The sequence below is a fragment of the Fistularia commersonii genome, chromosome 15 (genome assembly GCF_037954325.1).
Source record: "Fistularia commersonii isolate RoL2024-O1a breed Wild chromosome 15, RoL_Fcom_v1.0, whole genome shotgun sequence".
Taxonomy (NCBI): domain Eukaryota; kingdom Metazoa; phylum Chordata; class Actinopteri; order Syngnathiformes; family Fistulariidae; genus Fistularia; species Fistularia commersonii.
In genome coordinates, this window is record NC_141298.1 from 6,475,231 (window position 1) to 6,498,230 (window position 23,000).

A 23,000-nucleotide genomic window follows, 5' to 3' on the forward strand; every position below is an offset into this window, starting at 1 on the left:
CAGGGTGTACCCCGTCTCTTGTCCAATGATAGCCGGGATAGGCTCCAGCATCCCCGTGACCCTAAATGATACATGGGTGGTTGTTAACCCATCTAAACTCTCTTAGATATAATCAGCCTGTATGTTCGTCTTCTTGCTCCAGTAAAGCTTCTTGCTTCTTGGCGACAGTAAAATTTTGATCTAAAGGCATCAGTCAACAGTGACCCAACGAAGTTTGCAAAAATATCAAAGTTTAGCTTTTATTATTTTCCATACTACAACAGCTGGTTTAAGTTCAGAAAATGTGATGACTACAGGCCTCCGAGGGCATACCAGCAGAGAGCTCTTCAGCCAAGTCAAATTCCCACAGACTGGTTGCTTTGACTTCTCTGTCAGTTTGACATTATTTCAGCTAGATCAAGTATCAGAGCCTGAACTTTGTTGGTGACAGCCCTGCTTGCATGTTATATGTCATGGCAACTCAATAGCTGAACCAAGCAGCACTTCCAAAGCACTCTTTGGGGTTTCCCGAGGAACATCTGCATTTCTCTGTTTGCATCCAATCAATTTCCGCTAACTTTAGTTATGGCTATACAACTTTGAATGGTAACAGCAATAATACCACAAGGAGGCACAGGAGCATTTCTGCATTTCTGCCTTTAGGCAAGAAGGTCCCTGGTCTGATTCAATGTCTGTGTGGAGTTTGCATGGCCTTCCCAGTGTCTACACGGGTTTCCACCATGTTCTCCGGTTTCCTCTCACAGTCCCAAAACATGCAAAAAGTTCATTGGAGACCCCTCAGATGTTTGAGGTGAATGGTTATATGGGCCGGCGATTGACTATCAACTTCTTCTTATGGCAACCTTCTTATGTCCCTACGCTGGCTCCCGGTAGCCGCCCGCATCACGTTCAAGACCCTGGTGCTTGCCTACCGGGCAGTGAATGGGACAACCCCAACTTATCTCCAGGATATGGTCAAACCACATGTCTCTACCCATCCCCTCCAATCTGCCACCTCTTAGCGACCGTCCACCACATCTCTCAGAGCCCCTGGCTGCCGATCGGACCGGTCTCGGCTCTTCTCGGTCTTGGCTCCTCAGTGGTGGAATGAACTGCCGAAAAAGGTCAGAACAGCAGGGTCGCTGCCCATCTTTCGTCGTGAGCTGAAAACGTACCTCTTCACCAAGCACTACCCCACTTATCGAACTCAGCCCCCATACCCCCCGAAAAAAAAAAAAAAGGAAGAAATGTATGTATGTATGCATATGGTTTTGAGATGGCTATTTGGCAGAGTGGTCACTTCTGACTTCCGACTACTGGTACTTCAGATCTTCGGTGACTGAATTGCACTTTTTGTAAGTCGCTTTGGATAAAAGTGTCTGCCAAATGACTGTAATGTAATGTAATGTAACTGGTACAGGGTGAACCCCACCTTTTGCCCAATGACAATTCTGAGTTCAGGAAAAAGTGGTATAGATAATGAATGAGTGAATTAATAATACATACAGCAATTATTTTTCTGCAGTAAGTTTTAGTCCTGGGTAGACAAGGTTGTCTTTCATGTCATGAGACACTCACTGTGCATGGTTTCATGGTTATCTGTTCTACGACTCAATGATGGCAGAGAGAAAGGCACCTCTAAAAATGGCAGTTGTGACAGACTCAACTATGGTGCTGTTTTTGATTAATCCGGAATACGCCCTGCTCACTCCTTTTTTTTTTTCTTTTTTTTTTTTTTTTTCCGCAGAGTGAAACGTGAGGGTGTTAACTCGCTATGGAGCTTTGAACTCAATTAATTTTGAATTACTGGTGGAGACAGTTTAGGAAATCAAAAAAAGGAAATTACACCCGTGGTCCTGAGGCACTCCACAGGATCGGGTTCAGGGCTGATCAGTTCCCCTAAACTTCCATTTATTATTTTGCTATCTAAACTGGATTTTTTTTTTTCCCGATTTATTTATTTATTTATTTCAATTATTGAGCTGTTGAAATTACGGGAGCATTATTGTATAACGAGTTTAAAATTTAATTTAACAATCCAACACAGTAATAAAGTTCAGCTAGAGGAAAATATTTTAAAAGTCACTGCCGCTACAGTGAAATGCAAAAGGCAAACGTACATTGGGAGGTTGAAAACATGCTTATACTTTAGGGGGAGGGGAGTAACCCGAATGCTTGGTAATAAAAGAAAGAAAAGAAACATATTTACATTTTCTTTCGTTATTTTAAAGAAAAAGTCCTCTTTAACCTTACTCCCACAACACTCACACCACCAATGACTGGTCTGCCTACATTTAAGTCCTCTCCACACAGCACTACAGCCTGGCAGTTGCTGTCATTCAAAACCTGTCGGGATTAGAGTTTGTATTGGGGATTGCAAATGTAACAGAAAAACTCGACGTATGTCCTCTTCACGCAGAGGCTGCCACTTGCAGTTGGTTGTAGGTCATCGTCCCATCTGATGTCTGTCATCCATCTACCATGACAGTATAAGACAGGTCATCAGCTGTGATTCTTTTGAATTAAAAACCAAAACCAGTTATTTGTATTGACTCCTTGTACTAAGTGCTTTTTTTAAAGGCAGAACTGTGCAATCCAAGCTATTTGGGGCTAAGTGTAAAGGACCCAGCTGAACACAAACAGGTGTTTATGTGGGATGTCAAAGAAACAGGCTGCTTTTTGTATGGGATGTGATTCAGTATAGCCCACTGTTCACATTAGAGGTCAAGGCATACAATCAGGTTTTTACATGGAATTTATTGGAGTATGATGTTGACAGGTCAACCTGCTTTATACACCGCGGCGTTCTACATAGTCTGGACTGTCCAAAATAACCATCTTTTAATTATATTTCATAGCAGAATGGTTTTTTTTCTTTGTTTTGCAAGTATTGAAAATCGTACCGCGGTAGCCTTGAATATACTTGGTAACCATACATGTGTACAAAGTTGGTGCTAAAGCTTCTGTCCTTTAGGCTTCTTGATAAGTGGCCCTTACACAAAAGGCTCCTTCTGCACCATTTATGCGCTGTTGTTATTTTTCAAACTCGGGGCATGGCGTTCTCACTCGAGTTTCGGTACGTAGTGTAAATATGTGCGCCCCTCTCAGAATTCGGTAAGATTCAGCAGAAAGCTGTCTCCCTCGACTCCTCATCAGATTAAGGGGATTCTGCTTGGCTGACTGATAGTCATGCACCGCCACGAGAATAATGAGACTAATTTACCCAGCAGATGACCGATAACTCCAAACAACCTTTGTGAAGGGGGGAAAAATGCAGCAATATCAGAGGGACTTTTTAATTAGGATAGGTGACTTCAAGCAGCACAATATGCACTTCACTGTAAGCAAAGTACATGAACAATATCAAATCATGTTCTTGTTTCCAAGGAAACATTTACTGGTATATTCAACTAAATACTGCTTGTGACAACCTTTCATTAAAACACAATTATAAAGCAATACTTTTGTCGTAGGAAAGAAGATATTTTTTTAGGAATATGATTCATTAATTTATTAGCTATACCACTAATCTTGCACGGAGGGGTGCCGGGGAGTTTGGGCGAAAGCAGGGCTCAACACGGTCCAATCTCCAGTCAATAGGAGGGACAAATATACAGACAAACAATTCACTCCCTCATTCACACATTTGGCCAATTTAGGGTCTCTTCGCAGCAATTTCAGCTTTTCCTGGGCTTTACTTAAAGAAGGCTGAAGAGCACATGTGGATATGATATTCATACTGAGAACAGGAATTGTCCTATAACCAGAGACGACATGGTACATGAAAGGCCAACATAGAAGCGATACTGCGCAATAATTATCGACTATTGAAGCCCTTGGCTTTGAGGACAGTGGCTGCAGGATAAAACAAAGAGAGGGACATTTATTTCCTTAAACGCAGGAGTCACCATGGTCTTAACAAGGACCGTGGTCTCTCTTCACTGCTGCAGTTTGAATATATAGACATTATTTAATTTTTTTTTGTTTGTTTGTTCATTCCTTAGAGTTTTTTTTTCCCCTTAAAAAGATCCTTTCAGTTACCTCAATCTGTCATTTGCTAAAACAGTTACTTTCATAATGATACGGTGCCTCAAATACTGCATTTTACATTATGTTGTCCTTCGTTGTCAACACGATAGTTACACAAATGGTGTTTTAACCAGTGTCAGTGTTGTGTGTATTTTTTTCATAAGATAAGATAAACTTACAGCAGCGTAGCAGATTATGTGTCAAATAAATATGAGCATAGATATAAATAGAGAGACAATTAGGAGACAATTAGAAAAACCAAATAAAAATAAATAAACAAAAATAGACAGGAAGCAAGTGGGATGAGACCAACAGAATAAAAAAAGACATGGGCATGACACATGAATGAATGAATGAGGTAGTGAATGGAGTGAGGTAGTGAGGTTGTGGTATCAGCACAGACGCACCTCAGGCCGGTCAGAGTTGTGTGCCGTCCAGACTGCTGTTATGCAGTCTGATGGCTGTGGGCACAAAGGAGCATCTAAAGCGTTCAGTTCTGCATTGGGGTGGGATGAACCGTTGGCTGAAAGAGCTGCCCATCAGCCATAATTTGTCGTGCAGGGGCTGGGAAGGAATGTCCAGGATAGCTCCCAGTTTGTCCTTCACCCTCCCCAGTGCCAGCGATTGGAGATGGTCCAGGTTCAGTCCCGCCACCAAGCGGGCTTTCCTCACTAGTTTTTTGAGCCCGTTGACCTGACCAGTCCTGGCACCGTCAAACCAGCACACTATAGTGTAGAAGACTATGCTGGCTACCATAGACTGATAAAAGGTCTCGAGGAGCCTTCAACTGACACCAAGCGACCTCGGTCTCCTCAGGAAGAACATGCTGCTCTCACCCTTCCTGTAGACTGCATCAGTGTTGTGTGACCGGTCCAGTTTATTCTTAATGTGGACCCCAAGTTACTTGCAGGAATCCTCTATTTCCACCATTTCACCTTGGATGGTGATTGGTACCTGTCTTCTCCGATTCTTACGGAAGTCCAAAACCTCCTCCTTGGTCTTGGAGATGTTGAGTAGAAGGTGGTCCTGGTTGCCCCACTCCACGAAACTCGCAATTGACCTCTGTACTCCTCCTCCTTGTCATCGTTGATGCATCCAACGATGGAAGAGTCATCGGAGAACTTCTGGAGGTGGCAGGAACCAGAGTTGTAGCGGGAGTCAGAGGTGAAGAGAGTGAAGAGGAATGAAGAGGAATGGAGACAGGAGAAGAGGGTGAAGAGAAATGGAGACAGATATATCACGATTATTCATTTTCAGCTGCCCTTTACAGCAAAAAAGTTATTGTAGGTGGGAAGACTTTTTTTTGTACATCCTGTCATATTCATTGGATGATCCGCCTAAATGCCAGAAATAAGATTGCAGATCTAACTTTTGTTTCCTGCGCTCTCCTCTGGTGACTCAAACGTACTTATCCTGCTATGTGGGCCACATGGAAATGATTTCCCCCAAGGTGGATATAGGAAAACAAAAAGCACTGGGCCAAGGAACAATCCCTGAGGTATACCAAACTGTCACAGACCTGTTTTTATTTTGTAGCTCATATATTGGGTGGTTCTTCAAACAATTAGTATTACCTGGATACTGATACTCTTTTTAAACCAGGCTGGCAATATGCAGACATCATAAGTAGAAATAGAGATACTACATTCACGTATATTAACACTAGTAATTCATTTTGTACGAAGATTATAGTGATTTTTATAGTCAGATTGGAATTGATGTTAAAGACTGTAGTTGCTAGTTAACAACTGACAGCCGTACCAAGACACTTTCACATGAGGTCAAAATTGGAAATGACTAGCGGAACAATCGTATATATTTTAGCAGTTTATGACAGCATTTTTAAAAGAAAGACAATGCTCAAAAAACCATCTCGGAAATACTGTTTCTACTGCGATGTCATTACATAGTTAAACATGAGAGAAAGCCTTCCAGCTAAAGGAATCTGGTGCAGGTGCCTGAAGTAAAAAGATGATTAAAAATAGATGCTTCATATTATTTTTGTTTCGATTTGGTCAGGATTTTTTTTTCCTGCAACTCTGCAATCCTACAATTTTGAAACTCTCGGCCCAGGAATGATGAGAACCCTCTTGTCTTGTGCCGATTGCATAAGTCTCCTCCAGTGAAGGAGTGTCATGTGAGACCATCATGCTGATTTGATCGGAAAGCATTTCTGGTTGTCAGAGGAGTGACTGAGTCAAGCAGTTCACGTACAGTGGCATTCAGTTGTTTTTTTTTTTTGTGGATGGCATTCAGTGTTGGGAATATTCATGGTACACATGTGGTTCATGTTAATATTGTGAACCTGGATTTATCAATCTGTGATAAACAGATACTGAAGATGTAGGCTAGCATTAATCAGGCATTCTGATGAAGTGGTAACCCTTTCAAGGGGGGAAAAAAATCACATCTTGCCTCCTGTCAGCTGTGATTAGAGCAAAGTGCCCGTGAATCTTTACATGATAATGGATCGGTGGACAATCCTTGGGTACGTTTGTGGATCAGGGATCAGCTCCCAGCACGGACAGTGACTTTCATCAAGTAACAGTTACATTCCCAGAAACTGTAACAGCTGGTTTGCAAAGGGGCAAAGTAAAGGCCTTACCTTATCTCAATATACAAAGGATCCTTAGGTTCAGAAATATGTTGGAGGTCTCCTTCTATTGGACAGATGGTCCAGAGTTTGACTCGGAGCGTATTTTTATATTTAACGATCAAACCAAATTTTATGAATTCGAGATTTGAAGCCTGATCCTGTGAGATAAATCAGCAACAGTCTTAAAGCAAAACATCAGAAATATACAGTTATTACTTCCTTCATGCAAAAAATTTAATAGGGTGGCTTGAATTTTTTTGCATATTTATTTAGAGTATTAGTATTACTTTTTTTATATTATTATTATTATTATACTATTTAGAAATCTATTAAATCTACAATTTTACAGAGTTTTATACCACATTTCTGAATATGTGTTTAATCATCATCGATTGAGCGGTAGACCTTCTTGTTCACCTAACATTTAGGCAATGCCTCTAGCAGTTATAGCAGTTGTCTGAAAAAGCAAAATGGGCTGCTTTCATACCATTTTTGAGAACAAATTTATGCCATGCTCACCTGTGACTTCTTGCTGCAAAGGAAAGTTATTTCAGTGTGTGATTACTTTATGTACCTGTGTATGGGCATGCATAGAGATCTGATTAATTGAAAGTCTCAAAGAATTTAAAGTTGTAGTTTGGGTTATGGTGCAATTCATCCCGTGTCTGTGTTCATTTTTTTTGGAGTTTTAAACTGTAACGTTACTTTATGTACTTTGTCAACAGTGGTTTTAACACAAAAATACCCATGCGATGCATGTGGTTGGACTCAAATCAATAGTGACAGATCCTTTATAATCCTCTGTGTCTTTGTTTTTGACAGTGATGGAACATAGAAAGGCCAGAAGATCGCTTGTCAGCTTTATTTCCCAGTGGACGACATGAAGCAAGAGGAGTAGGACCTTGCACCATGACTCTTGATTGCATCTGTTCTGAAGAGTAAAAGACATCACCTCCTCTTCATCCTCCTCCTCCTCCTCCTCCTCCCACTTTGCTGTTCCTCCCCTCCAGCACTCAGGAGGAAAAACCACTGCCTTGCAGTTTCTGGATAATTTACTGATGTAATCGGCCTCAAGACTGTTAAACACAACGACTGTTCTCCTGCTACTGCCCTTGTCCCTTTTAATTAAAAAGCATATTTTTTTATAACAAATATTTATTTGAATATATCTGTAAAAAATACATATATATATCGTGGATAAAGTTAAAGATCCCAGAAATTTATCTTAAAGTCCGAACTTCAGTCAAACATCTTGTTGGATTAATACATTTTTTGCAACCATGGATCTTATAGGTTTTTCTATCAGGCTGCAGATGTTTCTCAGCTCGTGTGTAGGACTGGAGTTTTTAGGCACACCGGGTCAGTGGGCACGCTACCTCCGCTGGGATGCCAGCACCCGTGGCGACCTCAGCTTCCAGTTCAAGACAGAGGCCTCGGAGGCACTTCTGCTGTACTTTGACGATGGCGGCTACTGTGACTTTCTGCAGCTGTCGGTGGTGGAGGGCCGGCTGCAGCTGCGTTTCAGCATTGACTGCGCCGAAACTACAGTAGTGTCTGACAGACGGGTGGATGACAGCAGCTGGCACTTTGCCACTCTTCGCAGGTATAACTTGCGCACAGTGCTGGTACTGGACGGCCAGGCCAAAGCAGATGAGGTGCGGCCTCAGCGGCAGTTCATGAAAATTGTCAGTGACCTGTTCCTGGGTGGGGTGCCTCAGGACATCCGCACTGGTGCGCTCACGTTGCCCACTGTGCGAAACATGCAGCCCTTCCAGGGCACAGTTACAGACCTCAAATATGGTAATTCGCAACCTCGTTTCCTGGGGAGTCTGAATGTGCCGCTGGAGTCCGAAGGCTGGTGCACGGTGAATCCCTGTGCGAACGGTGGGATGTGCTCAGTGGTGGATGGAGAGCCTGTGTGCGACTGCTCAAATACAGAATACAAGGGGCGCCTCTGCAACGAAGGTAAGCTATTTTAAATTTTTGATTGTCAAATTTCTGTTTCTACTGTCTGATTGTCACATTCATTCATTCAGAGATGAATGTTAGATGATTTATGATGATTTTTTTTTGTCACCCTGGAAGCCCTTTTTTTTCATCTTTTAACTCATTTGATGATTTGTGATGGAGCCCGTTCTGATATGATAACTTGAAGGTATTCACATTGTTTCTGATAGCAAATTTTAACCGATCGCACAAGGAAAAATTGTGATTGCTCGGATGCCAATATCAGAACACTTCCGATTCCTATGAAAATATTACAAATGCAAACATAAGGGGAAAAAAATGTGATCCCTGTGCTTGCAAGGTTAGCCACTGACCTGATAAGATGTAATTTATGAGCCCTGAAAACCTGCTACTTCCCTGCTAGTTGTGTTATCTCTGACTAATTTTACATCCAGCAAATTAGTTCCTCTTCAACGCTCTAACAGTAGCCTAGTCCTACACAGGAAGTAATGCTGTGCCGCCACTGGCAATGTCTGTTTTAGAGCAGCGTTATGAAACATTAGTCAGACAGAGTTGTCACCAATTTGGCAATTGTTTACACCGGTAAAACTGTGACAAGCTTGAAGGCTGTATGACAGAGTGTTGCTTCTGAAAATAGTCAAATCCGCATTTTGCGACCTGAACATTGATGCAACATGCTATATAGTATAGTTAGTAATATATAATATAATATATTTTTACCATTACGGGAATCTTGATCAGAATGGCCGTTATTTTCTTCTTTAAGTTTCAGTTATCCTTATTTGTTTTCACAGGGTGACACCCCTTGAGGTCAGACATAACAATCTCTGTCTTTCTGTTATTCGTTAAGAAAGAAAAGAAAATACATGAAAAACAACACCTGTGTGTGTGTGTGTGTGTGTGTGTGTGTGTGTGTGTGTGTGTGTGTGTGTGTGTGTGTGTGTGTGTGTGTGTGTGTGTGTGTGTGTGTGTGTGTGTGTGTGTGTGTGTACCCATGATTTTCATCATGGGTACACTTCAGCTATGAGAGATAGAATGGGGGGAAAGAATCCAAGAAATCACATCGTAGAATTTTTAATGATTTAATTGGGAAATTCCTTGGTAAAATAAATATTTGGTTACCTACAAACAAGCAAGATTTCTGGCTCTCACAGACCTGTAACTTCTTCTTTAAGAGGCTCCTATGTCCTCCACACGTTACCTGTATTAATGGCACGTGGTTGAACTGTTTATCAGTATAAAAGACACTTGTCCAAAACCTCAAACAGCCACACTTCAAACGCCACTATTGCCAAAACCCAAGAGCTGTCAAAAGACACTGGAAACAAAATAGACCTGCAGCAGGCAAGGAAGACAGAATTTGCAATAGATAAGCAGCTTGGTGGGAAGAAATCAACTGTGGGAAGATGGAAGACATGCACAATCAGTGCTTCCTCAGGACGGCACAGGCTGGTGTCTCCCTGAACTGGTCCCAAGCCCAGATAAATGCATGGGTTGTGTCATGAAGTGCATCTGGCGTAAAACTTTTACCAAAATCAAACATGTGAATCAAACCTAATGACCAGATCATACCGGATCAGTCGAGGCCTGGGTTAACAACAACCGCCATTGGTACACATGACCTACAGGGTACCAATAGACACTGGGCTACTGTAGGTGAAAGAACGAGAAGAGGACGGTGTGTTTGGAAGCAGAGAGAGAAGCGGAAAGGCAAGAGTCTGTGACTGAGAGTAGGGACTTTGAATATTGGAACTATGACAGGAAAATGTAGAGTTGGTCGACATGATGCAGTGAAGGAAGGTGGATAGACTTTGTGTCCAGGAGACTAGGTGGAACAGTAGTAAGGCTAGAAGCTTAGGGGTTGGATTTAAGTTGTACTATCATGGTCCTGACAGGAAGAGAAATTGGAGTAGGAGTTATCTCGAAGGAGGAGATGGTTAGGAACGTTCTGGAGGTGAAAAGAATGTCAGATAGACTTATGAGTCTGAAACTGGAAATTGAAGGCGTGATGCTCAATGATGTTAGCGGCTATGCCACACAGGTGGAATGAGTTTGAGGGGAAGGAGAAGTTCTGGAATGAGGTAGATGAAGTAATGCAGAATATTCCCTCAGATGAGACAGTGATAATTGGTGCAGAATAGAGAGGACGAAGAAGTGATGGGCAGATTTGGTATACAGGATATGAATGCAGAGGGACAGATGGATGAAAATGGCTGTAGTGGACATGTTTTTTCAGAAAAAAAAGGAACACAAGGTAACTTATAAGAGCGGAGGTAGGAGCATGCGGGTAGACTACATCTTGTATAGATGAGGTAAACTGAAAGATCAGTAATTGCAAAGTAGTTGTAGATAACAGCATAGCCAGACAGCATATGATGGTGGTTTGTAGGATGACTCTGGTGACAAGGAAGATCAAGAGGACAAAGGCAGAGCAGAGGACAAAGTGATGGAAGCTGAAAAGGGAGGAGTGTTGTATGGTTTTCAGGGAGGAGTTGAGAGGCTCTGGGTGGTCAGGGAGAGCTTCCAGATGATTGGACAGCTACAGGTAATGTTATCAGGGACACAGATAGGAGAGTTCTTGATGTATCATCAGGAAGGAAAGTAGATAAAGAGACTTGGTGGTGGAATGAGGAAGTGCAGGAGTGTGTACAGAGAAAGCGGTTAGCAAAGAAGTGGGACACTGTGAGAACTGAAGAGAATAGACAGGAGTATAGGGAGATACAGCGTAAGATAAAGATAGAGATAGAAAAGGCAAAACAAAGGGCTTACGATGACTTGTATGCTCAGTTGGACAGTAAAGAGGGAGAGAATGATCTCTTGTTTCACTAGGTTGGTGAAACAGAGAGATAAAGATGGAAAAGATTTACAACAGGTCCAGGTGACTAAGGATAGAGAGGGGAAGGTATTGACAGAATCTAGAAGAGGCATGGGAAGATGGAAAGAGTACTTTGGAGAGCTGATGGATGTGGAAAATGAAAGACGCAATTGTAGAAGGGGTGACTTTTGTAGACTAGCAGAGATTAGTAAAAGTGATGAACTTTTTGAACTTTTTGGTAAAAATACAACTTGTCGTGTTTTGAGGAGAAAGAATGCTGAGTTGCATCCAAATAGCACCATACCATCTGTGATGCATGGGGGAGGAAACCTCATGCTTTGGGGCTGTTTTTCTGCAAAGGGACCAGGATGACTGATCCGTATAAAGGAAAGAATGAATGGGGCCATGTATCGTGGGATTTTGAGTGAAAACCTCCTTTCATCAGCAATATGAATATGAAACATCGCTGGGTCTTTCAGCATGACAACAATCCTAAACACACTGCCTAGGCATCGAAGGACTGGCTTTGGAAGAAGCATTTCAAGGTCCTGGAGTGGCCTAGCCCGTCTCCAGATCTCAACCCCATAGAAAATCTTTAGAGGGAGTTGAAAGTCTGTGTTGCTCAGCAACAGCCCCAAAACATCACTGCTCAAGACGAGCTCTGCATGGAGGAATGGGCCAAAATACCAGCATCAGTGTGTGAAAACTTTGTGAAGACTTACAGAAAACATTTGACCACATTTCACCATAGTTTGCAAATAAATTATTTAAAAATCACGTATTTTTTCTGGATTTTGATTTTCTCATTCTGTCTCTCACAGTTAAAGTGTAGCCGTGATGAAAATTACAGACCTCTGATCATTTCAGGTGGGAGAACTTGCCCAATTGGTGGGTGATAAATACTTTTTTCTCCCCGTGTGTGTGTGTGTGTGTGTGTGTGTGTGTGTGTGTGTGTGTGTGTGTGTGTGTGTGTGTGTGTGTTCCAAATTGTAGTAATAGTAAAATGCGATATACTGTAAAATATAGTAAGGGAAATGGCTGAAAGACAAACACATGAATGAATATTATGTATGTTTCCAACGACATAACTACATATAACTGTGCTAAATCATCAAAAATCCAGATTCCATCAATTTGTGAAAAACCCACAGATCCTGGGCCTCTTTAATCACCCGCTTTAACGTGGAAAAAATTGTCTCAACTCTGATGCCTTCCTAAATTGTTTCCTGGTCATCTCTGACTAGAATGGAATGGGCGAAACAGCCATGTTTGCATTGTAACTATCAAAAAAAAAAATTGACGGAAGTGTTTCTTCTTCACAGTTGTTGTCACCTGTCCAGTGTGATTTTATGTTTTTTTCTTGTTTGTTTTTTTTTCCCACACTATCACATTTCACAGGAGTCGTCACTCTCGTGACCTTCAAAGTGCTTTTCCACACGTCTTTTATTGCCCCTCTTCTGCAAGGGGGGTTTCTACCACTGCACCATGGGGCTTGGAGCTGCTTTGACTGATGGGGGGCTTGTTTGGTTCTTCCAAGTGATTGTTATTATCCGTGTGTGTGTGTGTGTGTGTGTGTGTGTGTGTGTGTGTGCGTGCGTGCACACCCTTGACTGAGCAGTTAAAATCAGAAAGCTAATCTAAATGCTGTTAGCCAATGAGGCGCAGGTTAATGGCATGGGTCCTGCAAGCGCTGATAAGGATGCCTCCAGAGAGAATGGGGCTTCCCAGGACCCTTTTCTTTCCCCAATCACAAGATGGCAGGTGTTTTATATCACTCGCTTTTGTGCCTGTGCCAGAGCCGTGCCCCCAGCCCCCCACAAATTTCTTACCCCTGCAACCCCCCCCCCCCCCCCCCCCCCCCACACACACACACACACACACAGAAAAAAACAAAACAACAACCGTGTTCCAATCACTTTATACAGGCCTTCCTGAGTGAACACTGCGCACACATACACTTTTCCTGCGCTCTGGAAAAAAAAAAATGTATGTACTTAATTATGCACAATCAATACGCATTTTCCAATCCTTCTAGCTAGAATCATCTCACTACTTTATCAAGTAATCAATACTACTTTTTTCCATGTATTCAAATCTCTTTTTGTTTTATAAGTATTTGCTCGTTTTTTTTTTCTCCCCCACCTCCACTGTTGTATTTCAAGCTCTCGTTTTTTTAACCTTCTACAAATATGGAATTTACATCCCATTTGAGTTGACATAAAATCCCTGGCATGCAGACAAAAGGCCAGAGAATCTGGAATTTAAAGATTAGGATTTTTTTTATCTCTGTCTGCAGGTGTTTGAAATAAAGGGGTGGGGGCAAGGGGGTCCTGCCTGTGTCTTGGTGGTTAGCTAAAGGCTAGGAGTATTTGCACATCAGTGCCTATCCCAAGATTTTCTTTTAGTGCAGACATGTGACCGTAGCAGAAAGCTAGTTGTGTGCAAAGTAGTAAACATGATATTCAAGTTTGTTATTGAGTTTATATGAGTTGGTGTTTGTCTCTGGATCGATAAATGAACTGGAGCCGCTCAAAGACAAAGGAACACCTCCTCCGCTGCTAATTATTTTTCACTGAAATTAGTATTTTCCCAACAAATCAAGTCATCATTTCATTTACAAACAATAGCAGTACTGTGAAAATTACTATTATTTAGGGTTCTATTATTGAGGTTTTGTCTGACAGTCATTGATTGTGTTTTATTTGACACAACCAGAATTAACTCAACTTATAGGACAAACTTTATTGAGCAAATCTGTGGATTTAAAACTAAAACAACATGAATTAGTTGCCCCTCAGTTGTTGTTCAGTTGGTTTTTCAACAAAATATTGGGGAAAATATGCACTTGATTATGCACTAATGCATGCATAAGTGGCAATTATCACTTCTACTCATTACTGAAAAGTTAGTCTTACGTGATTGGAAAATATAAATCTGGCTTAAAATGATAATGCCAAAAGCTGTATATATTGTCAAAGTATAAATGTATACACACACAGAAATATTAGTAAATTCAGACTGATTAACATAATTGTTGCACAATTCCTTGTATATGAAGTCCTTTGAAAAACCGCAAGTGACACAATCAGGTACTTAGACAAATCACCTCTCTGTGACAGAGAATCCTTAAGAACTCCTCTAAATTTGACTTTGTCGCAATCACCAATCACCTATTTTCTACATTTCTCCTGTTTTTGCGTCCGCAAACGTGAACGTCACATTCATTCTCTTCATAGACATTGCAGAAAATATAGATGTGGATCTTTCAGCCCCGGCCGTATAAAATAAAGATGGTAACTATTAAATATTGGACAGGAGGTCGTAAAACAAGACAAAGATACTGGGCTGTTTACATAATTATTTTAAAAGTGAAGCAAGTTCCATCCCTTCAAGCATAGTGAATGACACAGTCACTCCCAGAGTCCATTGCAAATAACATCATCCCTTTTTGGTTGCTCCGTGCAGAGAAATGCAACACAAATCAGGTCAGAGTACCTGCTGCCCAGTATGAAACACTGTCAATACACTTCTGACTCATTTGATGATGTGGTATGTCTTAGCTACATTCCACATTAAGTGTGGGTATTTTCTTTAAACTTCAGGCACATTTAAGAGCAGATTCCATAGTTACACAGCCAGACAGCATGTGGACTAACTGTCCACATGCTTTTTTTTGCAGATAATAGAAATTCCTTTTGGCAATTCCCTTCAGGGATCGCCACAGCAAATAAACCTTGTCCAAATAACCCTATTCTCTATAACCTCCTCTCTCACACCAACCAACTTCATATCCTCTCTCATTACATCCATAAATCTTTACTTAAGTCTACCTCTACACCTCCTTCCTGGCAGCTCCAATTCCAGTATCTGTCAACCAATATATTCACTATCCCTCCTCTGTACATGACCGAACCAGCTCAGTCTGGCTTTTCTTACCTTCTGTCCATAACATCTAACATGTGCTGTCCCTCTGATGGACTCATTCCTGATCCGATCCATCACTCCCAAAGAGAACCTCAACATCTTCAGCTCTGCGACCTCCAGCTCTGCCTCCTGTCTTCGTCAATGTCACCTTTTCTAAACCATACAGCATCGTTAGTCTCACCACTCTCTTGCACACCTTTCTATTCTGGCTGATAGTCGTCTATCGCATAGTACCCCTGACACTTTTTCCTACCCTTTCCAACCTACTTGAACCTTTTTCTTTACCTCCTTTCCACACTCAATTGCTCTTGACTCAATTCCTCCATCTTCTTAATGTCCACTCCCTGTACCTTTCACCGATCCACCCGGGTTCCTCTTATTCACAAACAGATATTCTGTCTTGCTGCAACTAACCTTTATTTCTCTCCTTTCCAGAGCATACCTCCACCTCTCTAAGTATTTTCCTCAACCCGTTCTCTGCTCTCACTACGGATGACAATGTCATCTACAAAAATCATGGTCCATGGAGATTCCTTTCTAACCTCATCTGTCAGCCTGCCTATCACCATTGCAAACAAGAGGGGGCTCACAGCTGATCCCTGATGAAGTCCCACCTCCACCTTGAACTCCTCTGTTACCCCTACAGCATACCGCACCACTGTCTCACAGCTAGCATACATGTCCTGTACCAACATACTTCTCTGCCACTCCAGATTTCCTCATGTAATACCAGAGTTCCTCTCTTGGCACCCTGTCATATGCTTTTTCTAGGTCTACAAAAGTGCAATGCTGCTCCCTCTGACTTTCTCTGTACTTCTTTATTAACGTTCTCAAAGCAGATACCACATTTGTAGTTCTCTTTCTAGGCATGAAGCCATAGTGCTGCTCACAAATGCTGACTTCTGTTCTCAGTCCAGTTTACTACCCTTTCCCATAACTTCATTGTATTGCTCATGTACTTTATCCCCCAGTAGTTTCCCCAATTCTGCATATCCACCTGGACCTGCTGTGCGTCTTTTCTATCTCTATCTCTCAGTTTTGCCAATCTGTATAAATCATTCTCTCCCCTTTACTGTCCAACCGAGCATAGTTATCGCATCCCAGTCCCCTCAGTGTTCCGCTTCTTCTTTGCTAACCACTTCCTCTGTATATACCCCTGTACTTCCTCATTCCACCACCAGTCTTTTCATCTACTTTCCTTCCAGATGACACACCAAGTACTCTCCTAACTGTCTCCCTGATAACATTAGCTGTAGTTGTCCAGTCATCTTGGAGCACTCCACGACGACCCAGAGCCTTTCTCAACTCCTCCCTGAAAACCATACAACACTCCTCCCTTTTAACCTTCCACTACTTTGTCCTCTGCTCTGCCTTTGTCCTCTTGATCTTCCTTGTCTCCGGAGTCATCCTACAAACTACTATCCTATGCTGTCTATGCTGTCTATGGTCACCTACCACCACTTTGCAGTCACTGATCTATTTCAGATTACCTCGTCCATACATGATGTTGTCGACTTGCTTGCTTCTACCTCTGCTCTTATAAGTTACTCAATGTTTCTGTCTTTTCAGGAAAAAAGTATTTACTACAGCCATTTCCATCCTTTTTCCAAAGTCTACCACCAACTGTCCATCTGCTTTCCTATCTTGCATACCAAACCTGCCCATCACTTCTCCATCCCCTCTATTTCCCAGACCAACATGCCCTGTTGCAACAGTCCTGATAATCGAAGTCCCTACTTTTAGTCCCAGACTCTTGCCTTTCCTCTTCTCTCTCTGCTTCCACACACACCTTCCTCCTCTCCTTCTTCAACCTAGAGTGGCCCAATTTCCACTGGTACCCTGTAGGTTATCATTACCAATGGCAGTGGTTGTTAACCTAGGCCTTGACCAATCCTGTGTGAGATTCTTAGGTTTGATTCACATGTTTGGTTGTGGCACAATTTTACACTGGATGCCCTTCCTGACGCAAAACCTCTGTATTTAACTGGGGTTGGGACTGGCTCACAGAGACACTGGCTTGTTCCTCCTTGGGCTTCATTAGATAATAGAAATACTGGCTCAGAAAAATATAATAATAATTATCATAGATTTTCAAATCTTGAACCATAATGTCAAGCTCTAGTTCTACGATTTCAAAATTTTTCATTATCTTGAAATTTAGCCCTAGATTGACATTGTATAGTTTGGTGAAACCCTCCTCCCAGAGTGATTTTTAATCATTTCTATTTGAAACAAATTGTTTAATCTTAATCCACACATTATTTTATAGTGGAATACTACATGTCAATAAGGGAGTGTTCTTCAGTGATGCGATGATTTTCAATTTAGGATATGGGCAGCACGTATTGTGTAAAACACCCTGAAAGTCAAACATTTATAGAACTATTTATGGAATGATATATTTCTAGATATTTCCCTTCTCCTGAAGCCCCAATACACACAGACTCTCCACCTTCCAGCTCCCAAATACTTTGAAGCGTGACTCAGTGAGGCACTGACGCAAGGGCACCGGTGACCCATGTAGGCTGAAAGCCCACTTTTCCCACTGTTGATTTACAGCCTCCACATTGTGACCCATTCCCTGCGTTGATTTATGTCTGGTTCTCCCTCCCCACTGACCGGATGGCTGACTCTCGCAATCCACTGCAGAGGCAGCGTGAGACTCGAAATTGTTGATTGTAAGGGGATAAATAACACGCTTAATGAGGGTGGCGTAAGTGAATGGCTGTATTGGCCAGTGTAGACGACATCAGAAAGAGAGTATGACATGGCCGCATTGTGTTCGGAGAAGTGTACGCAAACTAATGGTTGTTCATGACGCTGAATTCGTATCAGCGGACAGGCGGGCTCAGGAGCTCTGAACATTTTGGAAAAATATGGCTCTTGACCATTTGAATGTGTTGAACTCCTTGGACTGACCCAATAGTATTACTGCAGAACCAATGTCAAGACAAGTTACAAAGACATCACATTGAATTACTTCAAGAAATTGAACAGTTTAGATGCTGAAATCCTTGTTATAATTGAAAAAAAAAATCATATACTCTTTTATGGGCCGCTCAAAGGTGCTTTAAAATACAATAAAAACGAGTATCTTTCTGTTTGAAGTTGATATTGTTACTTTATTGTCCCTAACAAGGCCATTACTTAAATGTTTTGAATTATTATTGAGATTTTATATTTGATCAAGCTTGGTTGTTGCATGTTTTAGTGTGCGGGTCTGTTTTGTGCACCAGCCGCCCCAAACAAATTGCTCTTAGTGAGATTGATAAGTTCTTGAGCTACTCTCAATTGAATCCCATTGAGCTGAATATTGATCTGACCAGGCTAATGCAGGCAGTGGATTAGCATTGACGATATTCCATATAAATCAGATAAGAGGTCAGTAAATTCTTGGGAGCGTGAGGATAAATCGCATGCCCTGGTTCATAAGCTCAACCACTTGAAACACCTATGAAAGATTTTAATCTGATGCGTTTGACAAAAACCTTCCTTCACCATCTTGGCTAGTTCCCGCCATCCGTGTCCCTCTCATCATTTTTATGTCTGTAATCAAAAATCACATTGGAAACCCTGAAGCTTAGAGAGAGTCCCTTAAGGGTTAAAAAAAACAAAACATATATACATATGTATAAAGAAAATGAAAAAAATACATTTATGATATATCCAGAGATTAAGATGTTGAGGTTCTCTTTGCGAGTGACTAGGATGGATAGGATCAGGGATGAGGCCATCAGACGGACCGCCCATGTTAAATGTTTTGGAGATAAGACCAGAGAAGCCAGACTGAGATGGTTCAGTAATGTACAAAGGAGGGATAGTGAATATATTGGTAGACAGATGCTGGAGTTGGAGCTGCCAGGCAGGAAGTCTAGAGGAAGACCAAAAAGAAGATTTATGGATGAGAGAGGATATGAAGTTAGTTGGTTTGAGAGAGGAGGATACAGAGAATAGTGTTAGATGAAGGTTTTTTGCTGTGGTGATCCCTGAAGGAATAGCCGAAAGGAAAAGACATATATATATAGATATATATATCTATATATATATATAGATTGATATATATATTCAACTTCACAATTTTTCTATTACAAACACATAATATGTTCTTTAAAAAAAGGAAAACTGTATCAAAAGTATATTTTGCATTCAACCCCACGTTCAACACTGAATGCCACAAACAATCTTTTTATTATATAATAAGGTTATTGAATGTCCCGTGGTTCAGATCGCCGGTTACACTCCAGCTGTGTAAGTACACACGAGGAAAGGGCAGGCGTAGGTTTAACACAGTTCTCCCCATAGGTCAGTTTATCAATATCTGATTTGGACAAGTGCAAATTGTTGCTCTCTTTTAATCAATGATCCTTTTAATGAAGTCAGGAAGGAACAGAAAACCGGAGGGACTGCTGAGTCGGACAAGTAGAATTGATGATGGGAGGGAAAAGCTGTGGCTAAAACTACTTAACTGTAAATAGATGAATAATTAAAGCATCAGCCTTTAATTATAAGATGAAAATCTCTCTCATTAAGGTAGTTACTTTACATTTGTTGCAATGGACATTATGCATTATTGACTGAACCACACCTCCAGTCCAATAGGTGGCGATGAGAATTTCCACCGAGTATTTTCCCCCTCAGACGTGTTGAAAAGAGCAGAAGGATTCCTGAAATATGTCGATGGGAACACAGCGGTGCTTTTTAGAATTCTGGTTAATTCAAAACCTACAGTGGAAGAGGGGCCTTAGATGCCAAAGACTGAAGAAACACAAGTGTTTTCTTTATATAATTTATCTTTAGTTTAGATCACATAGAGCATTGTGGAGTGGCATGAAAGAAACGTTTCGTTATCTAAACTCAAGCCTCCATCTTTTTAATCTCAATTCTCACCAGACTTTAACTGTCGTGTTGATAAATTCCGATTTTTACATATTGGGGTTGTCTCCAACATATAGCTAATTAAGTTTTGTGAGTTCATTTTAGTCTTTTCAATTTATTGAATGAAATACATACAATTAATATACATAAATATATGATAACGTATTGCGCAATATTTATTGGTAGACCTAAATAAGCAAGTAACCCATATCAAAATCCCCAAATAACAGCTGTCCTCAAAGCTGTCGGCTGAGGCTTCATCTTATTTTGTAAACCTATCTTACATTAACCCATTTTACAATCTGAAAAAGGTGAAAATGTTTATATTATTGATACAACACGCAGTTTATATGCACGCTGGTGTTCATTATTCAGTTTTTTTGATTATGAATAGTATAATTTCTAAATATGTTCTTAAATGTTTTAAATGCATAGCATGTTTTTTTTTTTCTATTTCTAAATTATCCCAATTATAGACTGGCTCCTCAATGAATGGACATCTTACAATGTCTTTGCCACTTTCAACACGATGGTGAAAGTGATCCCCCACCACTTTTTTTGGTGGGGGAATTACTGGGAATAGGTTTGTAATTTCAGCAAGAATATGACTCATATGCAGAAAGGAGATACTGACCGACGTCTTTATTTATTGAAAAATATAAATAAAACCCATCCAAATTTGACTGTCGCGCTGTCTTAATTGTATTTTTGCACCGACATGGTGTTGGATGATAGAACGACGCAAATACCAACCAGCGGTGTGATGACTCATATTGCTTTACCTTCAATGGTGAAATCGTGAGGAGAACAATTGCTTACCGTTAAGCCAGCAGTGACAAAATACACCAGAATATGAGCAAGGGAAAAAAAAAAACTCATTAATCACTGTATTCTCCAACATGTGGTGAATCATCTGCGGTAGTAATCCACTTTGAGCGCTAATCCCACTTCTATCCTCACCTCACCTTTTTGGGTTTTGAATTAAAAGACGGTGTCATATTCTCACCACTGATGAATAAATAAGTTTGTCAAAGTGCCACTGAGTCACCCTCAAAGAATTCATTAGGTGGAGGGAGAGCGGGCGGATATAGATTTATTACTACAATGACACTGTTTCAGAGACGAGTCGGTCTTTGTAGGGACTTAATGCTTCTTGGAATTGAACCTGGAAATGTCTCATTTGTTACCTGACCCCATTAAATTGTACTCTTGTGCTCCTCCTCCACAGATTCACACACCTAAGATAAAACTCTTGGGTGGGGAATAAGGTTATAAGAAATAATAGATAAGTTTTCAAATCTAAACAAATTATAGAGTACTATTCTTACTTTATGTTACATGTTCACTTCAAAATTATAATCTACAAAATCTGGAAAGTAGAATCAGAAAAAAATATATGATATTGACAAACCTCAACATCTTGGAAAGTCCAGGCTTCTCTACTTCGCATGTGGGTTGTGAGAGACAGATTAGCAATAATTTGAAATTACAGAAGTCAAATGCTGTAATTTTATATTTTATTTGAGCAGAATCATTTTAAGTGATATGTAATGTGTGTACAGTATATCTGATAGTATATTGTCAAAATAGTCCAACAAATGTCATAACATTTCTAAGATATTAAATGAATGGAGAATATACTTTTGATGGGAAAATATAAATCTATGTTTCACACATTATTTATTCATTTATATTTTTTGTTTTGAGATATGGCTCCAACTTGAATTCAGATACTTGATGCACTTGTACAACCACTAAATTAAAAAAATAATTTGTCAATGGAGTTTAGCAATAAAAATGCAGGCTTCAGCCTTATCATTAAAAAAAAAGAACATATATATATATATTTATATATATCAATCATTGTCTTGAGTTAATATACATTCCAATAACCCACCTTTTTTTCCCCAACTGATAACACAGCTTGGTTTCTGTTTAGTTTTTGTAATTTATGGTTGACATTTTACTTTGAATTTTTTTTTTTCATACATGCATACATGCATGGGATAGTTGCACACCGGTATAGCAGAAAAGTAGACCCGACAAAAGGAGATTAGAACAGATTAAGTGTGTATGTACAAACACACACATACTCATGGCCAGACTCCCTCCCTCGGATTCCCTGATGACCATTTGACCATGTTGGAGCACAGCTTACACCAGTTCTCATTTTAAAGTGAATTAATATTTAATGCATATCTGATTGACTTCCATCTGCTTGTATTCACATGGAGCGACCACACACCAAATTAGTCCCACCCAAGGACATGGAATGCATCTTAAGGCAATTACAATGTAATACATATCCCAGTTACGCGGAGCTGGCAGAACCAGACAAGTATAACGCATTTCTATATTCACTGGATTTATGATGAATAAATATTGCGGTTATCAACTTCTATAGTTTGTACATGTAATTTGTTAACTTATTTTGTGTCGTACATCCTTTCCTTGTACATTCCCATATAATTTGTTGAGAAAGTACTGTCCCTTTTTTAATTATTATTTCTTTATTATTTTAAGTTATATATATATATTATAAAATTAATTTTATATATATATATATATATATATATATATATGTATATATACATAAATACTGTTTTGACATTTTTTTTTTCAAATCTTTTGAATTCTCTGGTTTATATATGTCTGCCTATGTATCTTCAATCACCTGCTAAGTATTTGCCAGCACTGAAAGGGAAACTGATCGGTCTAAGGGTGTGCACGTATGTATGTGTGTGTGTGTGTGTGTGTGTGCGCGTGTGTGTGTGTGCACATGCGCACCAGGGTCAATTTTGTTTTTACCCTGTA

At 40.4% G+C, this 23,000-nt stretch overlaps 1 protein-coding gene across 6 annotated transcripts in view; it reads left to right on the forward strand.

Moving 5' to 3' along the window:
• The window catches only part of LOC147226309 (neurexin-3a-like), a 201,896-nt gene that overhangs the window by 9,913 nt on the left and 168,983 nt on the right, over nucleotides 1-23,000 (forward strand). For all 6 annotated transcript variants that reach the window (XM_086160549.1, XM_086160544.1, XM_086160545.1 and 3 more), the window contains exon 2: nucleotides 7,427-8,569. In XM_086160549.1, coding sequence (XP_086016675.1) covers nucleotides 7,885-8,569 — 685 coding nt within the window. In that variant the 5' untranslated portion in view covers nucleotides 7,427-7,884. The remainder of the gene's footprint in view (nucleotides 1-7,426; nucleotides 8,570-23,000) is intronic.